Source organism: Ranitomeya variabilis, chromosome 2, assembly GCF_051348905.1.
Source record: "Ranitomeya variabilis isolate aRanVar5 chromosome 2, aRanVar5.hap1, whole genome shotgun sequence".
NCBI lineage: Eukaryota > Metazoa > Chordata > Amphibia > Anura > Dendrobatidae > Ranitomeya > Ranitomeya variabilis.
Genome location: NC_135233.1, coordinates 255,459,362 through 255,479,611, shown reverse-complemented (window position 1 = coordinate 255,479,611; position 20,250 = coordinate 255,459,362). Strand labels below are relative to the sequence as shown.

Below are 20,250 nucleotides of genomic sequence, written 5' to 3'. Positions count from 1 at the left end.
TAGGGTTAGGGGTGTGGTGGGGTTAGGGTTGTGGTTAGGGTTGGGATTAGGGTTAGGGGTGTGTTGGGGTTAGTGTTGGGGTTAGAATTGAGGGGTTTCCACTGTTAAGGCACATCAGGGGGTCTCCAAACGCGACATGGCGCCACCATTAATTCCAGCCAATCTTGCGTTGAAAAAGTCAAATGGTGCTCTCTCCCTTCCGAGTCCCGACGTGTGCCCAAACAGTGGTTTACCCCCACATATGGGGTACCAGCGTACTCAGGAGAAACTGGACAACAACTTTTGGGGTCCAATTTCTCCTGTAACCCTTGGGAAAATGTAAACCATTCTGGGCTAAAAAATTATTTTTGAGGAAAGAAAACTTATTTATTTTCACGGCTCTGCGTTATAAACTTCTGTGAAGCACTTGGGGGTTCAAAGTGCTCACCACACATCTAGATTAGTTCCTTGGGAGGTCTAGTTTCCAAAATGGGGTCACTTGTGGGGAGTTTCTACTGTTTAGGCACATCAGGGGCTCTACAAACGCAACGTGACGCCCGCAGAGCATTCCATCAAAGTCTGCATTTCAAAACGTCACTACTTCCCTTCCGAACCCCGACGTGTGCCCAAACAGTGGTTTACCCCCACATATGGGGTATCGGCATACTCAGGACAGACTTGACAACAACTTTTGGGGTCAAATTTCTCCTGTTACCCTTGGGAAAATAAAAAATTGGGGGCTAAAAAATCATTTTTGAGAAAATAAAAATTATTTTTTATTTTCATGGCTCTGCGTTATAAACTTCTGTGAAGCACCTGGGGGTTTAAAGTGCTCACTATGCATCTAGATAAGTTCCTTGGGCGGTCTAGTTTCCAAAAGGGGGTCACTTGTGGGGGAGCTCCAATGTTTAGGCACACGGGCTCTCCAAACGCGACATGGTGTCCGCTAATGATTGGAGCTAATTTTCCATGCAAAAAGCCAAATGGCGTGCCTTCCCTTCCGAACCTTGCCGTGCGCCCAAACAGTGGTTTACCCCCACATGTGAGGTATCGGTGTACTCAGGAGAAATTGCCCAACAAATTTTAGGATCCATTTTATCCTGTTGCCCGTGTGAAAATGAAAAAATTGAGGCAAAAATAATTTTTTTGTGAAAAAAAAAGTACTTTTTAATTTTTACGGATCAATTTGTGAAGCACCTGGGGGTTTAAAGTGCTCACTATGCATCTAGATAAGTTCCTTGGGGCGTCTAGTTTCCAAAATGGGGTCACTTGTGGGGGAGCTCCAATGTTTAGGCACACGGGGGCTCTCCAAACGCGACATGGTGTCCGCTAAAGATTGGAGCCAATTTTTCATTCAAAAAGTCAAATGGCGCTCCTTCCCTTGAAAGCCCTCCCGTGCACCCAAACAGTGGTTTACCCCCACATATGGGGTATCGGCGTACTCAGGACAAATTGGACAACAATGTTCGTGGTCCAGTTTCTCCTCTTACCATTGGGAAAATAAAAAATTGTTGCTAAAAGATCATTTTTGTGACTAAAAAGTTAAATGTTCATTTTTTCCTTCCATGTTGCTTCTGCTGCTGTGAAACACCTGAAGGGTTAATAAACTTCTTGAATGTGGTTTTGAGCACCTTGAGGGGTGCAGTTTTTAGAATGGTGTCACTTTTGGGTATTTTCAGCCATATAGAACCCTCAAACTGACTTCAAATGTGAGGTGGTCCCTAAAAAAATGGTTTTGTAAATTTTGTTGTAAAAATGAGAAATCACTGGTCAAATTTTAACCCTTATAACTTCCTAGCAAAAAAAAAATTTGTTTCCAAAATTGTGCTGATGTAAAGTAGACATGTGGGAAACGTTATTTATTAACTATTTTGTGTCACATAACTCTCTGGTTTAACAGAATAAAAATTCAAAATGTGAAAATTGTGAAATTTTCAAAATTTTCGTTTTTTTCACAAATAAACGCACAAGTTATCGACCTAAATTTACCACTAACATGAAGCCCAATATGTCACAAAAAAAAAATCTCAGAACCGCTAGGATCCGTTGCAGCGTTCCTGAGTTATTACCTCATAAAGGGACACTGGTCAGAATTGCAAAAAATGGCCAGGTCATTAACCCCTTCATGACCTTGGGATTTTCCGTTTTCCCGTGTTCGTTTTTCACTCCCCTCCTTCCCAGAGCCATAACTTTTTTATTTTTCCGTCAATTTGGCCATATGAGGGCTTATTTTTTGCGGGACAAGTTGTACTTTTGAACGACATCATTGGTTTTACCATGTCGTGTACTAGAAAACGGGAAAAAAATTCCAAGTGCGGTGAAATTGCAAAAAAAGTGCAGTCCCACACTTGTTTTTTGTTTGGCTTTTTTGCTAGGTTCACTAAATGCTAAAACTGACCTGCCATTATGATTCTCCAGGTCAGTACGAGTTCATAGACACCTAACATGACTAGGTTATTTTTTACCTAAGTGGTGAAAAAAAATTCCAAACTTTGCAAAAAAAAAAAAAAAAAAAAAAAAAAAAAGCGCCATTTTCCGATCCTCGTAGCGTCTCCATTTTTCGTCATCTGGGGTCAGGTGAGGGCTTATTTTTTGCGTGCCGAGCTGGCGTTTGTAATGATACCATTTTGGTGCAGATACGTTCTTTTGATCGCCTGTTATTGCATTTTAATGCAATGTCGCGGCGACCAAAAAAAACGTAATTCTGGCGTTTAGAATTTTTTTCTCGTTACGCCATTTAGCGATCAGGTTAATGCTTTTTTTTTATTCATAGATTGGGCGATTCTGAACGCGGCGATACCAAATATGTGTAGGTTTGATTTTTTTTTTTTTTATTGATTTATTTTGATTGGGGCGAAAGGGGCATGATTTAAACTTTTTATATTTTTTTTTATTTTTTTCACATTTTTTTAACTTTTTTTTAACTTTTGCCATGCTTCAATAGCCTCCATGGGAGGCTAGAAGCAGGCACAGCCCGATCGGCTCTGCTACATAACAGCGATCATCAGATCGCTGTTATGTAGCTAAAATGCAGGTGTGCTGTGAGCGCCGACCACAGGGGGGCGCTCACAGCCACCGGCGATCAGTAACCATAGAGGTCTCAAGGACCTCTATGGTTACCATTCTAAAGCATCGCCGACCTCCGATCATGTGACGGGGGTCGGCGATGTTGAGGGCAGAGCAAAGTACTGCAGTGCGCAGGTGCCGGGCCTCTCTGACCTTTCCGGCGCCTGCGCACTGCAGTACTTTGCTCTGCAGACAAAGTACTCCTGCGCCGGAGCCGCGGCGTAAAGACCCGAAGAGGACGTCATGGAATGAAGATGGGAGGCGCTGGAGTGGACCGGAGACACCCATCCGACCTGACCGCACCGGGACCGACCCTGGGTGAGTATAATCTAACGTCTTTTTCTCCTCTTTCAGGTAACATCGGGGGCTTATCTACAGCATTACAGAATGCTGTAGATAAGCCCCTGATGCCGGTGAGCTTACCTCACCAGCCATTTTGGGGGTGACAGGTTCCCTTTAAGCACTATCAGTTGGATGACTTCTTCAGACCTTACCTTTGGTAAATTGGTTCTGGAAGTGGCAGTCCTTCCCTAATGTACAGTCTCTGCAATTCTCTCCGTGGTGCCGTCATGGGGGACAGAGAAAAGTGTAGGGGGGGGGGGGGGGTGTTCCTGGCAAAAGCGGTGAATACATAGGCACAGGCCAATGTTTAGTTTGATCCCATAAATGTAATTCATTTATGCCTACTTTTTTCTCATTTCACCATCTTAGACTATTTCTTGCTGATGCATCACACACAAATCTGATTACAAAAATATTTACACACAGGTTGTAGTGTAACAAAATAGGTAAGTCAAGGGGGTGAATACTTTTGGAAGTCACTGTATGCAGGGTCAGGTAAGATATATCATGCAATAAGTATGCAGATAGCCCATCCTGAATGCAGCTCTGGATGTGGCTGGAGAACTAATTCTGCTGTGCATATTCATGTCTTGTACTCTGTCACCTTCAGAGCTGCATTTAGGATGTTACTGGTTTTCTATGTAGGGCCATCTGTGCACTTATCACGTTAAATATCTGGATATTAATTATGCAAGTGACCCCACATTGAAAATGAAATACTTGCCACATGCAGCTCTGGATGTGACTGGAATAAAAGACCTGCAATAAATACACAAAGTATCGTACATTGAAAGTCAGCAACTTGCTAAATGCAGCTCTGGATGTGACTGCAGTACAAGTACCTGCTCATCAGATATTTACTGCAATGGCTGGGACTTGAACTCCAGTGTTATCCAGAGCTATGTATATGATGCAGCTGACTTTCTCTGTAGGGTCCATTGTGTACTTTTTTTTACAGATCTGAACTCTAGTCACATCCAAAGTTGTCAGACCTAAAATGGGTATATAAAGTTCTGCAATGTTTTAAACAGCTCTGGATGCAACCAGAGTACAAGTACTGGTCATAGCACAAAATATCAAGTACCGTACTGTACTCCAGTCACATCCAGGGCTGCAAATGTAGTAGATATATAATTGATCCTATATAGAAAAACAGTAGGATCCCTGGATGTGATTGGAGTACAAGTACGGTACCTGACATTTTCTGCAGTGACCGGTACTTGTACTCCATTTATTCATCCTATTCTGGATGTTTCAAGATTTGGTGTACTGGTTTCAGCTCTTGCAGCTTTAGATGTGACTGGAGTACAAGAATGATGCCACAAAGGCCAGCAGCATCTTTCTGATTATCATTTTTTTTTTTTTTTTTTTTCGTGCTGCAAGACCTGATTATCTTGAAAGGAGCTGTTGTGCTGTTCTCTGCCCGGGGCGTTGCTTTGCAAGTTTACTTAGTAAAGATTGTGTTGTCCCTCTACATCTTTAGGAAGGGCAGAGCTCCACCACAGTGATGGCGCATCTATTAGATCGGAGTACCCCTTTTTAATAAAGGGGATGGGATCTGTCAGCCAGGCGTAGCAGTTGGATTCCAGGTTGTCTATCCTACAAGTACAGCAGTTGCCATCCCACAGCTCTCCTGCCATTGCACTACAACTCCCAGCGTGCCTGCAATAGTAGTCCCAGGCTGGAGTCTGCTGGTCACCTGTTCCCGATCCTGTGGTGTGTATACCATGACTTGATAGATCCTCATCTCCGCATTGATCTGTCTTTGCTCTCTGCAGACCTAACCTGATTGCCGATGGTTACTTAGCTACCATATTGGTCCTCCGGGAGTCACGCTCATTTGCTTGTCTCTTCCCGTCAGTCGGTCACTGGGGCGCATCCACTGCAACTTAATAATAGGCCCCTTCTGATTCGGATTGGTCGCGACTGCAGTTTTTGTATAGATGGAGACACAGGCGGCTGTCTGACTATAGCACTGCTTATCCCGTCAAGAAACTGGTCAGGTCAGTCCGTGCGATGTTTACCCTGCAGAGATAGCTAGGGCCTATCAGATGCAGGGCCAGGGTACGGCGGTACGCCATGCATCAGCGCACAAGACTGTGGGGAGCCCTGTAAGTTGTGTCCATCCCGCACTGACGCCCCATCCTCCACATCCCAGTGCATCAGCGCACAAGACTGTGGGGAGCCCTGTAAGTTGTGTTCATCCCGCACTGACGCCCCATCCTCCACATCCCAGTGCATCAGCGCACAAGACTGTGGGGAGCCCTGTAAGTTTTGTTCATCCCGCACTGACGCCCCATCCTCCACATCCCAGTGCATCAGCGCACAAGACTGTGGGGAGCCCTGTAAGGCTACGTTCACATTAGCGTTAAGCTAATGTGCGTCGGGTTTGCGTCGGCGACGCATGCGTCATGCGCCCCTATACTTAACATGGGGGACGCATGCGGTTTTTTTTGTTGCGTTGTGCGACACATGCGTCTTTTTAGCCGCAAGCGTCGGACCAAGAAAACGCAACAAGTTGCATTTTTCTTGCGTCCGATTTTCGGCAAAAACCGACGCATGCGTCGCAAAACGAAGCGTTTTTGCGTGCGTTTTGACGCCTTTTTTTGCGTGCGTTGCGTCGCCGACGCAACGGCGCACAACGCTAGTGTGAACGTAGCCTAAGTTGTGTCCATCCCGCACTGACGCCCCATCCTCCACATCCCAATGCATCAGCGCACAAGACTGTGGGGAGCCCTGTAAGTTGTGTCCATCCTGCGCTGACGCCCCATCCTCCACATCCCAGGAGAAAATGCACACAGTTGTCAATTAAACTGTCATTGCTGGGTCCATCTCTGCTGGGGGAGGGGATAATTAATGCATGGACCGTCCCCTGTACGACCCAGAGGGTAATGTAAGTCGTGATATTCTGCTGCTGTTGGCTGCTACTAACTGATGGGCTGCGAAGATGACGATGCGTCTCCTAATCTGGACGGGTAAGCGACAGGATCGCTGCAGTGACTGCACAAAATAGGGGAGATCGCAGCTATTGTGGGAGCATAACGATTGTCATAAGATGCCGGGTAACAGATCCATCGCTTTATCCACTGTTACACAGCAGCCACTGCGGTGGACGGGACGTTAATGTCTGTCAGTCTTAATTAAAGCTGCAACTGCTGCACTAAGACAAGTGTCATTCCTCAGATGTACAGGAGGTATGAAGTATAGATCTGTATGAGGGAAGCCAAGGCACAGTGCTCAGTATTAATATACGGGTATCATTAATCACTGTATATAAAGTTACTTATCCTGTATTATACTCCAGAGCTTCACTCACTATTCTGCTGGTGGTCACTGTGTACATACATTACTGATCCTAAGTTACATCCTGTATTATACTCCAGAGCTGCACTCACTATTCTACTGGTGCAGTCACTGTGTACATACATTACTGATCCTGAGTTACATCCTGTATTATACCCCAGAGCTGCACTCACTATTCTGCTGGTGCAGTCACTGTGTAATACATTACTTATCCTGTACTGATCCTGAGTTACATCCTGTATTATACTCCAGAGCTGCACTCACTATTCTGCTGGTGCAGTCACTGTGTACATACATTACATTACTTATCCTGAGTTACATCCTGTATTATACTCCAGAGCTGCACTCACTATTCTGCTGGTTTCTGAGCTGTCTCCCAGCATCTCCTGCTTGTTCAGTGTTTGTGTAGCGCCTACTGATTTGTTTTCTGTTGGTTTTTTCCCCTGGGTCTGTATTGTCATTTATTAGGTAACGGAGGCCTCCATACTTGATGGTTTCTGTGACTCATTGATGATCGGCTGTGTTCAGACCTGCAGTTCGGGCATGGTTTTGGTCATATTTGCACTTTTTTTGTTTTGCAGGTAGATAGGGAGAGGAGCCGAGAAAAATTTCCCTACTAGATGACATTTCATCGCAATGTCCGATCGTTTGGGGCAGATATCCAAGGGAAAGGATGGGAAAAGCAAGTACTCGTCTCTCAACCTGTTTGACAAGTATAAAGGGAAGTCAATAGAAGCCGTAAGATCCACAGGTGAGGGGGCATAAATGCCACTTAGAGGGCTGAATACTGTGGGTGGGATAGTATTGGGATGTATTTGGCAGCTGCTTGTTGTATTGAGCATGCGACTCTGAGTTGTGCAGAATGTGGTCCCGGCATTTTGCATTTCCTATACTATGCAGATGGTATATCACTTGGTATCTTTCCCCAGTTATACCTAGACATGGCTTACAGAGTCTTGGAAAAGTTGCCGCTGCTCGGCGCATGCCTCCTCCTGCAAACTTGCCGAGCTTGAAATCTGAGAACAAAGGAAACGATCCCAATATTATTATAGTGCCCAAAGACGGGACAGGATGGGCAAACAAACAAGAACATCCAGACCAAAAGAGGTGAGCACAGAACGGAGTGCCCCCTGCTGCTGCAGCGGGGTTAGTGAGAGCACAGCGCGGTGTCTGTTGTCTGCATGGCCCTGTGTATCCACCATGGCTGCGCTGACTGTTTTACCTTCTTTCTCCACCCGCAGTTCCAGTGTGACAGTTCCTCAGCCGCAGGAGTCGCTGCCGCAGCAGGGTTTGCTGAAATCTGTCTCCAATTTACAGAAGCCGATCACAGTGAACAGTCCGGAGGTGGGGGACCAACCCTGACTTATCTTTTGCATTGTTTTTCCCTCTTCTGCTGGTTTCAAGTTTCTGTGTGCAGTGTTAGTATTTCTGCTTTGGCTCTGGGATGTTCGTGGATCCCTGATTATCCTCTCCTCCACTAGTTCTTGTCCTTGGTCGGATCTTTCCTCGTATCTTGTGTTTTGCATTTGGTGGCCTCAAAAGGAAGCGATAATTACTTCCAATGCTTAAACTGCTGCTCCCTTGAGACTCCTCCATGACATTATGGCTGGAGCTTCCATTATTATTCTGAAAAACAACCCCTCTAATGTCAGTGACATCCCGGCACACATCAATGCCAGGAGGGAGGAGAAAAGGCATGTGCCAGAGGGTCTACTCTCTATCAATACTCTTGGAATGAAAAGTGCAAATCCATTAGGAGTTGCCCCTCAGTAGACATTGATCACCTATACATGGGGCACCTGATAACTGATCGTCCCTGTTCCACTACAGTAAATTAATTTAAAAAAGCACTGGAGAAGGCTAGGAGTTTTGATAAAAAATGGAAAAGCTTTATTTAATCACAATACAAAAAATGCTTAAAAAGACAGACAGTATAAATCGATGTGTTGTAGAAACAACACCAGAAAGATTAAAGCAGTCAGCACACCATTTACTTAGAATCGGGCCACCATCTAGTTACCTATATAGTGGTCATGATACAAACGCATCGGGTATTCTAGAATATGCATGTTCACATAGTATATTGCCCAGCCACCTAGTATATTGCCTTGCCAGCCACCTAGTATATTGCCTTGCCAGCCACCTAGTATATTGCCTTGCCAGCCACCTAGTATATTGCCTTGCCAGCCACCTAGTATATTGCCTTGCCAGCCACCTAGTATATTGCCTTGCCAGCCACCTAGTATATTGCCTTGCCAGCCACGTAGTATATTGCCTTGCCAGCCACGTAGTATATTGCCTTGCCAGCCACGTAGTATATTGCCTTGCCAGCCACGTAGTATATTGCCTTGCCAGCCACGTAGTATATTGCCTTGCCAGCCACGTAGTATATTGCCTTGCCAGCCACGTAGTATATTGCCTTGCCAGCCACGTAGTATATTGCCTTGCCAGCCACGTAGTATATTGCCTTGCCAGCCACGTAGTATATTGCCCAGCAACGTAGTATATAGTATATTGCCCAGCCACGTAGTATGTAGTATATTGCCCAGCCACGTAGTATGTAGTATATTGCCCAGCCACGTAGTATGTAGTATATTGCCCAGCCACGTAGTATGTAGTATATTGCACAGCCACGTAGTATATTGCCCAGCAACGTAGTATATTGCCCAGCCACGTAGTATGTAGTATATTGCACAGCCACGTAGTATATTGCCCAGCAACGTAGTATGTAGTATATTGCCCAGCCATGTAGTATATTGCACAGCCACGTAGTATGTAATATATTGGTCAGCCACGTAGTATATTGCCCAGTTACGTAGCATATTGCCCAGCCACGTAGTATATTGCCCAGCTACGTAGTACCAGCCACGTAGTATATTGCCCAGTTATGTAGTATATTGCCCAGCTACGTAGTATATTGCCCAGCTACGTAGTATATTGCCCAGCCACGTAGTATATTGCACAGCCACGTAGTTTGTAGTATATTGGTCAGCCACGTAGTATATTGGCCAGTGACATAAAATAAAAAATAAACATATACTCACCTTAGTCCTGGCTCCTGTGTACGGTGCACGCGGCAGCTTCCGGTCCCAGGGTTGGTATGACTATGAGTGCAGAACCTGTGATGACGTCGCGTCGCAGTCACATGACCGTGACGTCATGGCAGGTCCTTTTTGCGCAGGACATGTGATGATGTCGCGGTCACATGACATGGCAGGTCCTTCTCCCTTAGCACTGGAACCTGCCGGCGGACAGGATGCGACGTCGGAGGGTGAGAATAAGGGTTTTTTTTTTTTTTATCATTATTATTTGTAACATTAGATCGTTTTACTATTGATGCAGCATACACAGCATCAATAGTAAAAACTTGGTGTCACAGGGTTAATAGCTGCGTAACCTGAGTGCGCAACACCGCGCTCCGGTAACGCTGGCATTAACCCTGTGTGAGGGCTGACTGGATGACTGGAGGGGAGTATGGAGCGGGCACTGACTGCGGGGAGGAAGGAGCTGCCATATTGCCACCAGACTGTGGCCGTCGCTGATTGGTCGTGGCAAATCAGCGACTTGGATTCCATGACAGACAGAGGCCGCGACCAATGAATATCCCAGACAGACAGACAGACGGAAGTGACCCTTAGACAATTATATAGTAGGATAGGTGAGGACAATAGATGGAAATAATCCCTTCCCTGAATATCCATAAGAAGAAGAAGAAAAAAAAAAAAGGATGAATCCCTCTTTTAAATAAATCAAGGCCCTTTCGTAAGTAATGTTCACAAATTGCCACCTGGGAAATTCACATACATGTCCACCAGTTCTCTAAGGCAGAGGTCCCCAACCTTTTTTGCACCAGGGACCGGCTTTAAGCCAGACCAGTTTTCCATGGCCCGGTGGGGGTGGGGCAGGGGCGGGGCTTTGGTCATATGGGGGTGGGGTTATGGAGGGATGGAGCTTAGTGCATACTTATCATATAATTATGACATTTATAATGAGAATGTGATTCAACTTACCATAGGTTCAGAATGAGTGGGAGCACCATGCTTGTTTCCCTGGTGCTCTGCACCATTATTGCCCCATAGCTGTGCCATATAGTGCTCTGCACCATTATTGCCCCATAGCTGTGCCATACAGTGCTCTGCACCGTTCATAATTGCCCCATAGCTGTGCCATATAGTGCTCTGCACCGTTCATAATTGCCCCATAGCTGTGCCATACAGTGCTCTGCACCATTATTGCCCCATAGCTGTGCCATACAGTGCTCTGCACCATTATTGCCCCATAGCTGTGCCATACAGTGCTCTGCACCGTTCATAATTGCCCCATAGCTGTGCCATATAGTGCTCTGCACCATTATTGCCCCATAGCTGTGCCATACAGTGCTCTGCACCGTTCATAATTGCCCCATAGCTGTGCCATACAGTGCTCTGCACTGTTTATTATTGCCCCATAGCTGTGCTGCTGCTGCTGCAATAAAAATAATAAAACACATACTCACCTCTCTTGCAGCTCCTCGGCGCCATCTTCCCGGCGTCTCCCTGCACTGACTGATCAGGCAGAGGGCGGCGCGCACATTATATACGTCATCGCGCCCTCTGCCTGTACAGTCAGTGAGGAGAGAGAGACGCCGGGAAGATGGAGACAGCGGCGCCCGGCGTGTGGAACCAGGACAGGTGAATATGACATACTTACCTGCTCCCGGCGTCCCGCTCCTTCCCCCGGACAGCTGCTCTTCGGTGCCGCAGCCTCTTCCTCTATCAGCGGTCACCGGCACCGCTTCATTAGAGAAATGAATAGGCGGCTCCGCCCCTATGGGAGGTGGAGCAGCCTATTCATTTCTCTAATCAGCGGTCCCACGTGACCGCTGAACAGGGGAAGAGCTGCGGCGCCGCGGACCGGCTGAAAAACCCCAACGGCCCGGTCCCGGTCCGCGGACCGGCGGTTGGGGACCTCTGCTCTAAGGCATTATATCAGTTAGATGTGCCCAACATGGTGGGCACAGAGGGGAGAGGGTAGGGAAAGGAAAAGAAAATCTCTCACCGTGTGCTTGAATGCTCACTGAATGCACCCTGACGCACGTTTCGCCGCTGTCAGCCTTGCTTTCTCAAGGGGAGGTAAATGAATGAAGCAGCCGTGAAGCTGATAGAAACAGATGAGAGCTGCCCTTAGCCGTCTCCATCCGCTCCAGAGACAAAATTGATTACAAGGGGTCTGCTTGATCGCTGACGCTTCCTCACTACAGTTGAGAAATGAGGACGGAGTGCTTGGATCCCCTTTCTAATGATTGTGGATTCTTGCAGGAATTAGATACTTTTCACATCCCTGTTCTCTTCATTTGCCTGCACATAATGGTAAATTAGCACCTGATTGCCCTGTATAAGTGAAGCCTGAGCAGCGGCGATCACCTGATCATTCCTCACTGGCCTCCTTTTAAATAGGGTCTCAGATTTCACTCCTTCTTACAGACTTGCTGTATATGTATTGCTTATTTACACTGTAGGCATCCTCTTAAAATGTAATTTTTTTAAATTTATTTTTCTTTCCCCTTTACAGAATATAAATTTAGTGCCAGGTGGGCCAAAGTCATGGGCTCAGCTGAACGGAAAGCCAGCAGGACACGAAGGTGGTGAGTGACGGGGCTTGTGTTAGGAATGCCTGCCTCTGCTTTTCTTGCTGTGCTGCCCAGCACTGTGTAGTCTGTGTCGTCCATTTGTTGTGGCTTAGACTAGTAAAAGTGTGACCGCTACTCTAACCTGTCTCTCCCACAGGTTCAAGGGGCTCAAACCGACTGTTGTCCTTCTCTCCCGAGGAATTTCCAACACTGAAAGCAGCTGGCGAGCAAGACAAGGTTGGCAAAGAAAAGAGCGGCTTAGATCCGTCGTATGGGCCCGGACCAAGCCTCCGCCCCCAGAGTAAGCCCCTCGCCCTGCTTCCCGGTAACCGCTCTGAACGTTTTATTGTCCGTCCTCCCTTTTCCCCTCTTTACCTGCAGCCTATGTGTATGTGATAGGAGCAAATTGTACATATATATATATATATATATATATATATATATATATATATATAATGAACTGCACTGTCTGTGCTTGCATAGAGGTTGTGTTCAGCAGCAGATGCTGTTTAAAGGGGTATTCCACCTTTTACATATCTCATGGTGCTTCCTCAATAATGCTTTGGAGTGGGAAGGATCTTGTATATCACTGGCATCATTGCCACCCTGCATTAGCTCTGGCGTCAGATTCCTGGGACAGATAAGCAGCGCTGAGGGGCCCTGAAGACTGGCCCTCTTACATGCAGCTTTGCCTTTTTTTTATTTTTATTATTACTATGAATTGTTTCAATAATTCCACTACCTGAAAAAGCCCTGTGACATAGGGGTGAGGCGCCATAATGGAAGAGTCACGCAGCCTTTACTTTCCAATGGTGCCTGCGTGTGGCTGACTACTAGGCGCCATATGGAAATCTGACCAGTGCCCCATAGCTTTGCTGCATGGTAATGTCAGAGATATGTGTACTTTGTGTAAATTGTTCCCCCCCCCCCCCCAAACATGGCACGAATGTTGATGTAAACAATTTTTGCTTTTACTGACAGCAAGCAGAGATGTAATATTCTGGTAGTCTGTGTGGAGCTCCCAGTTGTCTGCAGCCCTGGAGTACATGTCCATTCTGGCTTTGTAATAACCCCACGTTGTGCAGTTCTGTTCTCCTGATCTGGCCGGGAGGCTTCTTGATTAACTCTTCTTACCTTTCATGCTCTTGTTGCAGATGTCACCAGTTGGAGGGAGGGCGGTGGGAGAAGCATCACCGGTGTCATCTCCCCAACCGTCTCTCCTGCTGAGCCGGGCAGCAAATCCACTGCTCCTGCAGATGGTGCCCCCTCCACAGCGCAAGCTAGTAGTGACCCCAAGGAACTTTCACTGCGCCCGGCTCAGCCCACCCGAAAAGGGGCTTCACCGTTCATGGGAAACTCCTACCATCCACCTACATACCATGATATGTTACCAGCTTTTGTGAGTATTAAAGTCCTATTTAATGTATAAGGACTTATTTTGTTCTTAGCAGTGTACATGCATTACTTTATGCTGTTATCCTCCAGGGCTGCACTCACTATTCTGCTGGTGCAGTCACTGTGCACATACATTACATTACTGATCCTGTACTGATCCTGAGTTACATCCTGTATTATACCCCAGAGCTGCACTCACTATTCTGCTGGTGCAGTCACTGTGTACATACTTTACATTACTGATCCTGAGTTACATCCTGTATTATATCCCAGAGCTGCACTCACTATTCTGCTGGTGCAGTCACTGTGCACATACATTACTGATCCTGAGTTACATCCTGTATTATATTCCAGAGCTGCACTCACTATTCTGCTGGTGCAGTCACTGTGTACTTACATTACATTACTGATCCTAAGTTACATCCTGTATTATATTCCAGAGCTGCACTCACTATTCTGCTGGGGCAGTCACTGTGTAAATACATTACTGATCCTGTACTGAGCCTGAGTTACATCCTGTATTATATTCCAGGGCTGCACTCACTATTCTGCTGGTGCAGTCATTGTGTAAATACATTACTGATCCTAAGTTACATCCTGTATTATACTCCAGGGCTGCACTCATTATTCTGCTGGTGCATTCACTGTGCACATACACTTCATTACTGACCCTGTACTGATCCTGAGTTACATCCTGTATTATACTCCAGAGCTGCACTCACTATTCTGCTGGTGCAGTCACTGTGCACATACATTACATTACTGATCCTGTACTGATTCGGAGTTACATCCTGTGTATACTCCAGAGCTGCACTCACTAATCTGCAGGCTTCAGAGCTGAAATCTCCCAGCACCCATGCGTATTCTGGCAGTTATTTGGTATGTTGTATAATCTGGGTACTCTGTCTCACAGATGTGCTCTCAGCACCCTCAAGAACCCACTGGGACATTGGATCGAGCTTCCTTCCCCATCCTTTCCTCCCAATCCCGCCTTGAGCCTCGTGTTCCCTTTAGACAGTATCAGATGAACAATCAGGACGGGTGAGTTTTGCTCTGGTGCACTCAGTAATCATGCCTTTTGTCCTGTGCCTTAAGGTACAGTACCTTCACACTGACCAACTTTCCAACGATAACGATAGCGATCCGTGACGTTGCAGCGTCCTGGATAGCGATATCGTTGTGTTTGACACGCAGCAGCGATCAGGATCCCGCTGTGATATCGTTGGTCGGAGCTAGAAGGCCAGAACTTTATGTGGTCGTCAGATCGGCGTGTATCGTTGTGTTTGACAGCAAAAGCAACGATGCCAGCAATGTTTTACAATGGTAACCAGGGTAAATATCGGGTTACTAAGCGCAGAACCGGGCTTAGTAACCCGATATTTACCCTGGTTACCATTGTAAAAGTAAAAAAAAAAAACACTACATACTCACCTTCTGATGTCTGTCACGTCCCCCGGCGTCCGCGCTGCTGCTCAGAGCTTCCTGCACTGAATGTGTCAGTGCCGGCCGTAAAGCAAAGCACAGCGGTGACGTCACCGCTCTGCTTTAGGGCCGGCACTTACACAGTGCAGGGAAGCGGACGCCGGGGGACGCGACAGGCACCGAAATGTAAGTATGTACTGTTTTTTTTTACATTTACACTGTTAACCAGGGTAAACATCGGGTTACTAAGCGCGGCCCTGTGCTTAGTAACCCGATGTTTACCCTGGTTACCCGGGGACCTCGGCATCGTTGGTCGCTGGAGAGCTGTCTGTGTGACAGCTCTCCAGCGACCACACAACGATGAAACAGCGACGCTGCAGCGATCGGCATCGTTGTCTATATCGCTGCAGCGTCGCTTAATGTGACGGTACCTTTAGTTTCATTATCATTTCCTTCTGTCTGATAATCAACAGAAAAGAGATCAGGCCAAGCGGTGGCGGTTTACGGCCGGTGCGTTCACAGCGCTCTCAACCTGAGAGGGCCCCTCGAGCCACCATAATCAACGCAGAAGATCTGAAAGAACTGGATGACCTAGACAATGACGCGGAAGACGGCTGGGCTGGTAGGCATGGGGGATTATCTGGGGCCTACACCCGGGAATTCTTGCTAGATCCTTCCTGACTGGTGATCTCGCTAATTTCAGGTCTTCACGATGAAGTGGATTATTCAGAGAAATTGAAATTCAGTGAAGATGAGGATGAAGACGAAGCCCCGAAGGACAGCAAAAGTAAATGGTAGGATTACTCTCGTTCTTGGCCACCCCCACCCCTTGTATTCCACATAGGGTCATGTGGTGATTGTTTTGGTATTTCAGGAATGGCTGGGACTGCAGGAGGCAGCGCCAGGTCTCTTTCACCTCCACTGAAAGCACTGAAATGATGAAACACCCAGTGGAGGACGGGAAGGTATGGACCGATCAAGTGGTGCATCCACGGCCAACCAGAAGGGGGCAGGAGCCTGTGCAGGCAGCTCCACGGAAAGCCAACAGCTGGGCCACAGTCGCTGAACACCCGGTAGGGAGGACAACTCCTGATAATGATGGAAAAGTAGCTATAAATATAGGACTTGTAAAAATCCACTCTACTTCAACTATAAACTAACTTGTCATATGCAGTTATGTTTTAACCCATAGGGGCAGTATTATAGTGGTGATATTCTTCTACAGAGGTGACAGTAATGTAGTAGTTAGTTAGGTCCAGAATTTTTTGAACGGCGGCTGAATCTTCATGATTTCAGCTCTGCTGGCCACTATTTTAGAAATAAAATGAAACAACTGAGATGTAATTGAAGTGGAGACTTTCAGGTTTAATTTAAAGGGTATGTGCACACGTTGCGGATTTCTTGCAGAAATTTCCTGAAGAAAACCGGAAATTTTCTGCAAGAAATCTGCATTTTTTTTTTTGCGTTTTTTTTCCGTTTTTTTCGCGTTTTTTTAGCATTCTGCAAGCGTAATTAGCTTGCAGAATGCTAAAGTTTTCCAAGCGATCTGTAGCATCGCTTGGAAAACTGACTGACAAGTTGGTCACACTTGTCAAACATACTGTTTGACAAGTGTGACCAACTTTTTACTATAGATGCAGCTTATGCAGCATCTATAGTAAAAGATAGAATGTTTAAAAATAATAAAAAAAATAAAAAAAATGGTTATACTCACCCAGACATCTCATCAGCGGCGTCCGTTCGTCTTCCTATAGCTGGTGTGTGTGCGCAGGACCTTCTGTGACGTCACGGTCACATGACCGCTCACGACCAATCACAGGACAGTGACGTCATCGGCTAGGTCTTTCGCCGCACACCAGCTACAGGAACCGAACGGCAGCGTGCAGTGGAGGCGGGAAGACATCGAGGGTGAGTATAGGACTGTTTTTTATTTTAATTCTTATTTTTTGACCACTTATATGGTGCCCAGTGCGTGGAGGAGAGTCTCCTCTCCTCCACCCTGGGTACCAACCGCACATAATCTGCTTACTTCCCGCATGGTGTGCACAGCCCCGTGCGGGAAGTAAGCAGATCAATGGACCCCTAGGTGTGCGGAATCCCCTGCAATTCCGCATTTTAATGAACATGTTGCTTTTTTTTCCGCGATGCGATTTTTTCGCGGAAAAAAAGGCTACATTTGCACAAAAAATGCGGAATACACTTAAAATAATAGGAGGCATATGTAAGCGTTTTTTTCGCGTTTTTATCACGTTTTTATAGCGAAAAAACACGAAAAAAACGCGAAAAATACTGAACGTGTGCACATGGCCAAAGGGGTTGAACGAAAATGTCCTGTGAAACATGTAGGAATTGTAACCATTTTTCTACAAAGCCTCCTAATTTCATGGGCTCAAAAGTAATTGCACACATTAACTTTCCCATAAATAAAATGTTGGATATGGATATATATACACTGCTAAAAAAAATAAAGGGAACACTAAAATCCCACATCCTAGATATCACTGAATGAAATATTCCAGTTGCAAATCTTTATTCATTACATAGTGGAATGTTTTGAGCACAATAAAACCTAAAAATGATCAATGTAAATCACAACTAATATCCCACGGAGGTCAGGAGTTGTAATGATGCTCAAAATCAAAGTGGAAAAAGCATCTGCCAACTCCTGGACAGTCTGTGGTGCAACATGACGTTGGTGGATGGTGCGAGACATGATGTCCAGATGTGTTCAATCGGATTCAGGTCTGGGGAACAGACTAGCCAGTCCATAGCTTCAATGCCTTCATCTTGCAGGAACTGCTGACACACTCGAGCCACATGAGGTCTAGCATTGTCCTGCATTAGGAGGAACCCAGGGCCAACCGCACAAGCATATGGTCTCACAAGGGGTCTGAGGATCTCATCTTGGTACCTAATGGCATTCAGGCTACCTCTGACGAGCACACGGAGGACTGTGCGGCCCTCCAAAGAAATGCCACCCCACACCATTACTGACCCACTGCCAAACTGGTCATGCTGAAGGATGTTGTAGGCAGCAGATCGCTCTCCACACCATCTCCAGACTATTGTCACGTCTGTCACATGTGCTCAGTGTGAACCTGCTTTCATCTGTGAAGAGCACAAGGCACCAGTGGCGAATTTGCCAATCCTGGTGTTCTGTGGCAAATGCCAAGCGTCCTGCACGGTGTTGAGCTGTGAGCACAACCACCATCTGTGGACGTCGGGCACTCAGACCATCCTCATGGAGTCGGTTTCTAATCGTTTGTACAGACACATGCACATTTGTGGCCTGCTGGAGGTAATTTTGCAGGGCTCTGGCAGTGTTCCTCCTGTTCCTCCTTACACAAAGGCTGAGGTAGCAGTCTTGCTGCTGGGTTGTTGCCCTCCTACGGCCCCCTCCTGGTGTACTGGCCTGTCTCCTGGTAGCGCCTCTGGACACTACGCTGACAGTCACAACAAACCTTGCGACAGCTCGCATTGATGTGCCATCCTGGATGAGCTGCAATACCTGAGCCACTTGTGTGGGTTGTAGAGTCCATCTCATGCTACCACGAGTGTGAAATCACAACCAACATTCAAAAGTGACCAAAACACCAGCCAGAAAGCTTTGGTACTGACATGTGGTCTGTGGTCCCCACCTGCAGAGCCACTCCTTTATTGAGTGTGTCTTGATAATTGCCAATAATTTCCATCTGTTGTCTATTCCATTTGCACACCATCATGTGAAATTGATTGTCAAACAGTGTTGCTTCCTAAGTGGACAGTTTGATTTCACATAAGTTTGATTTACTTGGAGTTATATTCTGTTGTTTAAGTGTTTCCTTTATTGTTTTGAGCAGTGTATATAAATACTTTGTAGAGAATCCTTTGCAGGTAATGATGGCCTGAATCCATGGACGTCACCAGACACTGGGTTTCCTCCTTTGTGATGTTTGCCGCTTTTACTGCAGCTGACTTCAGTTACTTGTTTGAGGGTCTTTCTGCCTTATGTTTTGTCTTCAGCTTGTGAAATTCTGCTCGATGGGGTTGAGATCTGGTGATGATTCGGCCATTGCAGAATATTCCACTTCTTTGCCTTCTCCTGTGTTGCTTTCTCAGCATGTTTTGAGTCATTGTCCATCTGTCCTGTGATGCGCCGTCCAATTAACCTTGCTGCATTTGGTTGAATCCGAGCAGAGAGTATCGCCCTGTACACTACAGAATTAATCCAGCTACTTCTGTTTTCAGTAACGTCATCAGTAACACTACTACATACATGCCCGCTCCATCACACTGCCTCCACCATGTGTTACAGAGGGTGTTCTGTGCTTTGGATCATGAGCCGTTCCCAGCCTTCTCCATACCTTCTTCTTCCCATCATTCTGGTACAGGTTGATCTTAGTCTTATCTGTCCACAGAATGATTTTTCTAGAATTGAGCGGCTTCTTTGCATGTATTTTGGCAAGTCTAATCTGGCCTTTCTTTTTTTAAGGCTGATTAATGGTTTGCTCCTTGTAGTGAACCCTCCTCTGTATTTGCTCTCATGAAGTCTTCTCTTTATGGTATGTGATAGTAGACACTGCACTTCTGGAGACAAAGGTGTCCAAGTAGGATCCAAAACAGTCAGTTATACTGTAAAAGCACTTGGCACTAGTTTGGTGCCTTCAACAGGAATATATTTATTTGTTGTAGCGAAATTTACACAAAAAGAGACGTTTCGATCAAAACCAGACCTTAATCAGTCATCTGGATGTTGAGGAAACTGTATGCTGTAGCGTCAGGTGAAGGTCTGCTGTGTTCACCGCTCAGACTGAAAGCGCAGACTCTCAACTGACGCTGCAACATAGCTTCCTTAACATCCAGATGGTGCTGGAAGAAGTTGGCGGCGAAATGCGCGTCGGGATGAGGGGATGCTGAGATGATGAGTCCTATAGGATTCATCGGGCCACTGTCAACTAGTGGTAATAACATATAACACCAGCACTGTATGCACTTTATAGGAGGGTTTCAATTAGCACTCTCTAAGCAACATACCTGAACAGGAAATCATTATCTTTTGATACATGGGCTTTAGTAATATATACTTTTGTTCTTAATATGCCTATTTTGGCATACTATTAATCCATATTAAGCAACATCAAAATATTTTTTTACCC

At 46.1% G+C, this 20,250-nt stretch overlaps 1 protein-coding gene across 9 annotated transcripts in view; it reads left to right on the top strand.

Moving 5' to 3' along the window:
* PRRC2B (proline rich coiled-coil 2B) overlaps positions 1–20,250 on the top strand; it is a 79,300-nt gene that overhangs the window by 26,183 nt on the left and 32,867 nt on the right. For 5 of the 9 annotated variants that reach the window (XM_077284687.1, XM_077284681.1, XM_077284684.1 and 2 more), the window contains exons 2-11: positions 7,272–7,441; positions 7,620–7,797; positions 7,932–8,034; positions 12,241–12,313; positions 12,456–12,623; positions 13,453–13,697; positions 14,607–14,734; positions 15,589–15,737; positions 15,819–15,909; positions 15,990–16,188. In XM_077284687.1, the coding sequence (XP_077140802.1) occupies positions 7,327–7,441; positions 7,620–7,797; positions 7,932–8,034; positions 12,241–12,313; positions 12,456–12,623; positions 13,453–13,697; positions 14,607–14,734; positions 15,589–15,737; positions 15,819–15,909; positions 15,990–16,188 (1,449 nt within the window). In that variant the 5' untranslated portion in view covers positions 7,272–7,326. The remainder of the gene's footprint in view (positions 1–7,271; positions 7,442–7,619; positions 7,798–7,931; positions 8,035–12,240; positions 12,314–12,455; positions 12,624–13,452; positions 13,698–14,606; positions 14,735–15,588; positions 15,738–15,818; positions 15,910–15,989; positions 16,189–20,250) is intronic. The other 4 variants (XM_077284683.1, XM_077284688.1, XM_077284685.1 and 1 more) reach the window with 3 other exon arrangements.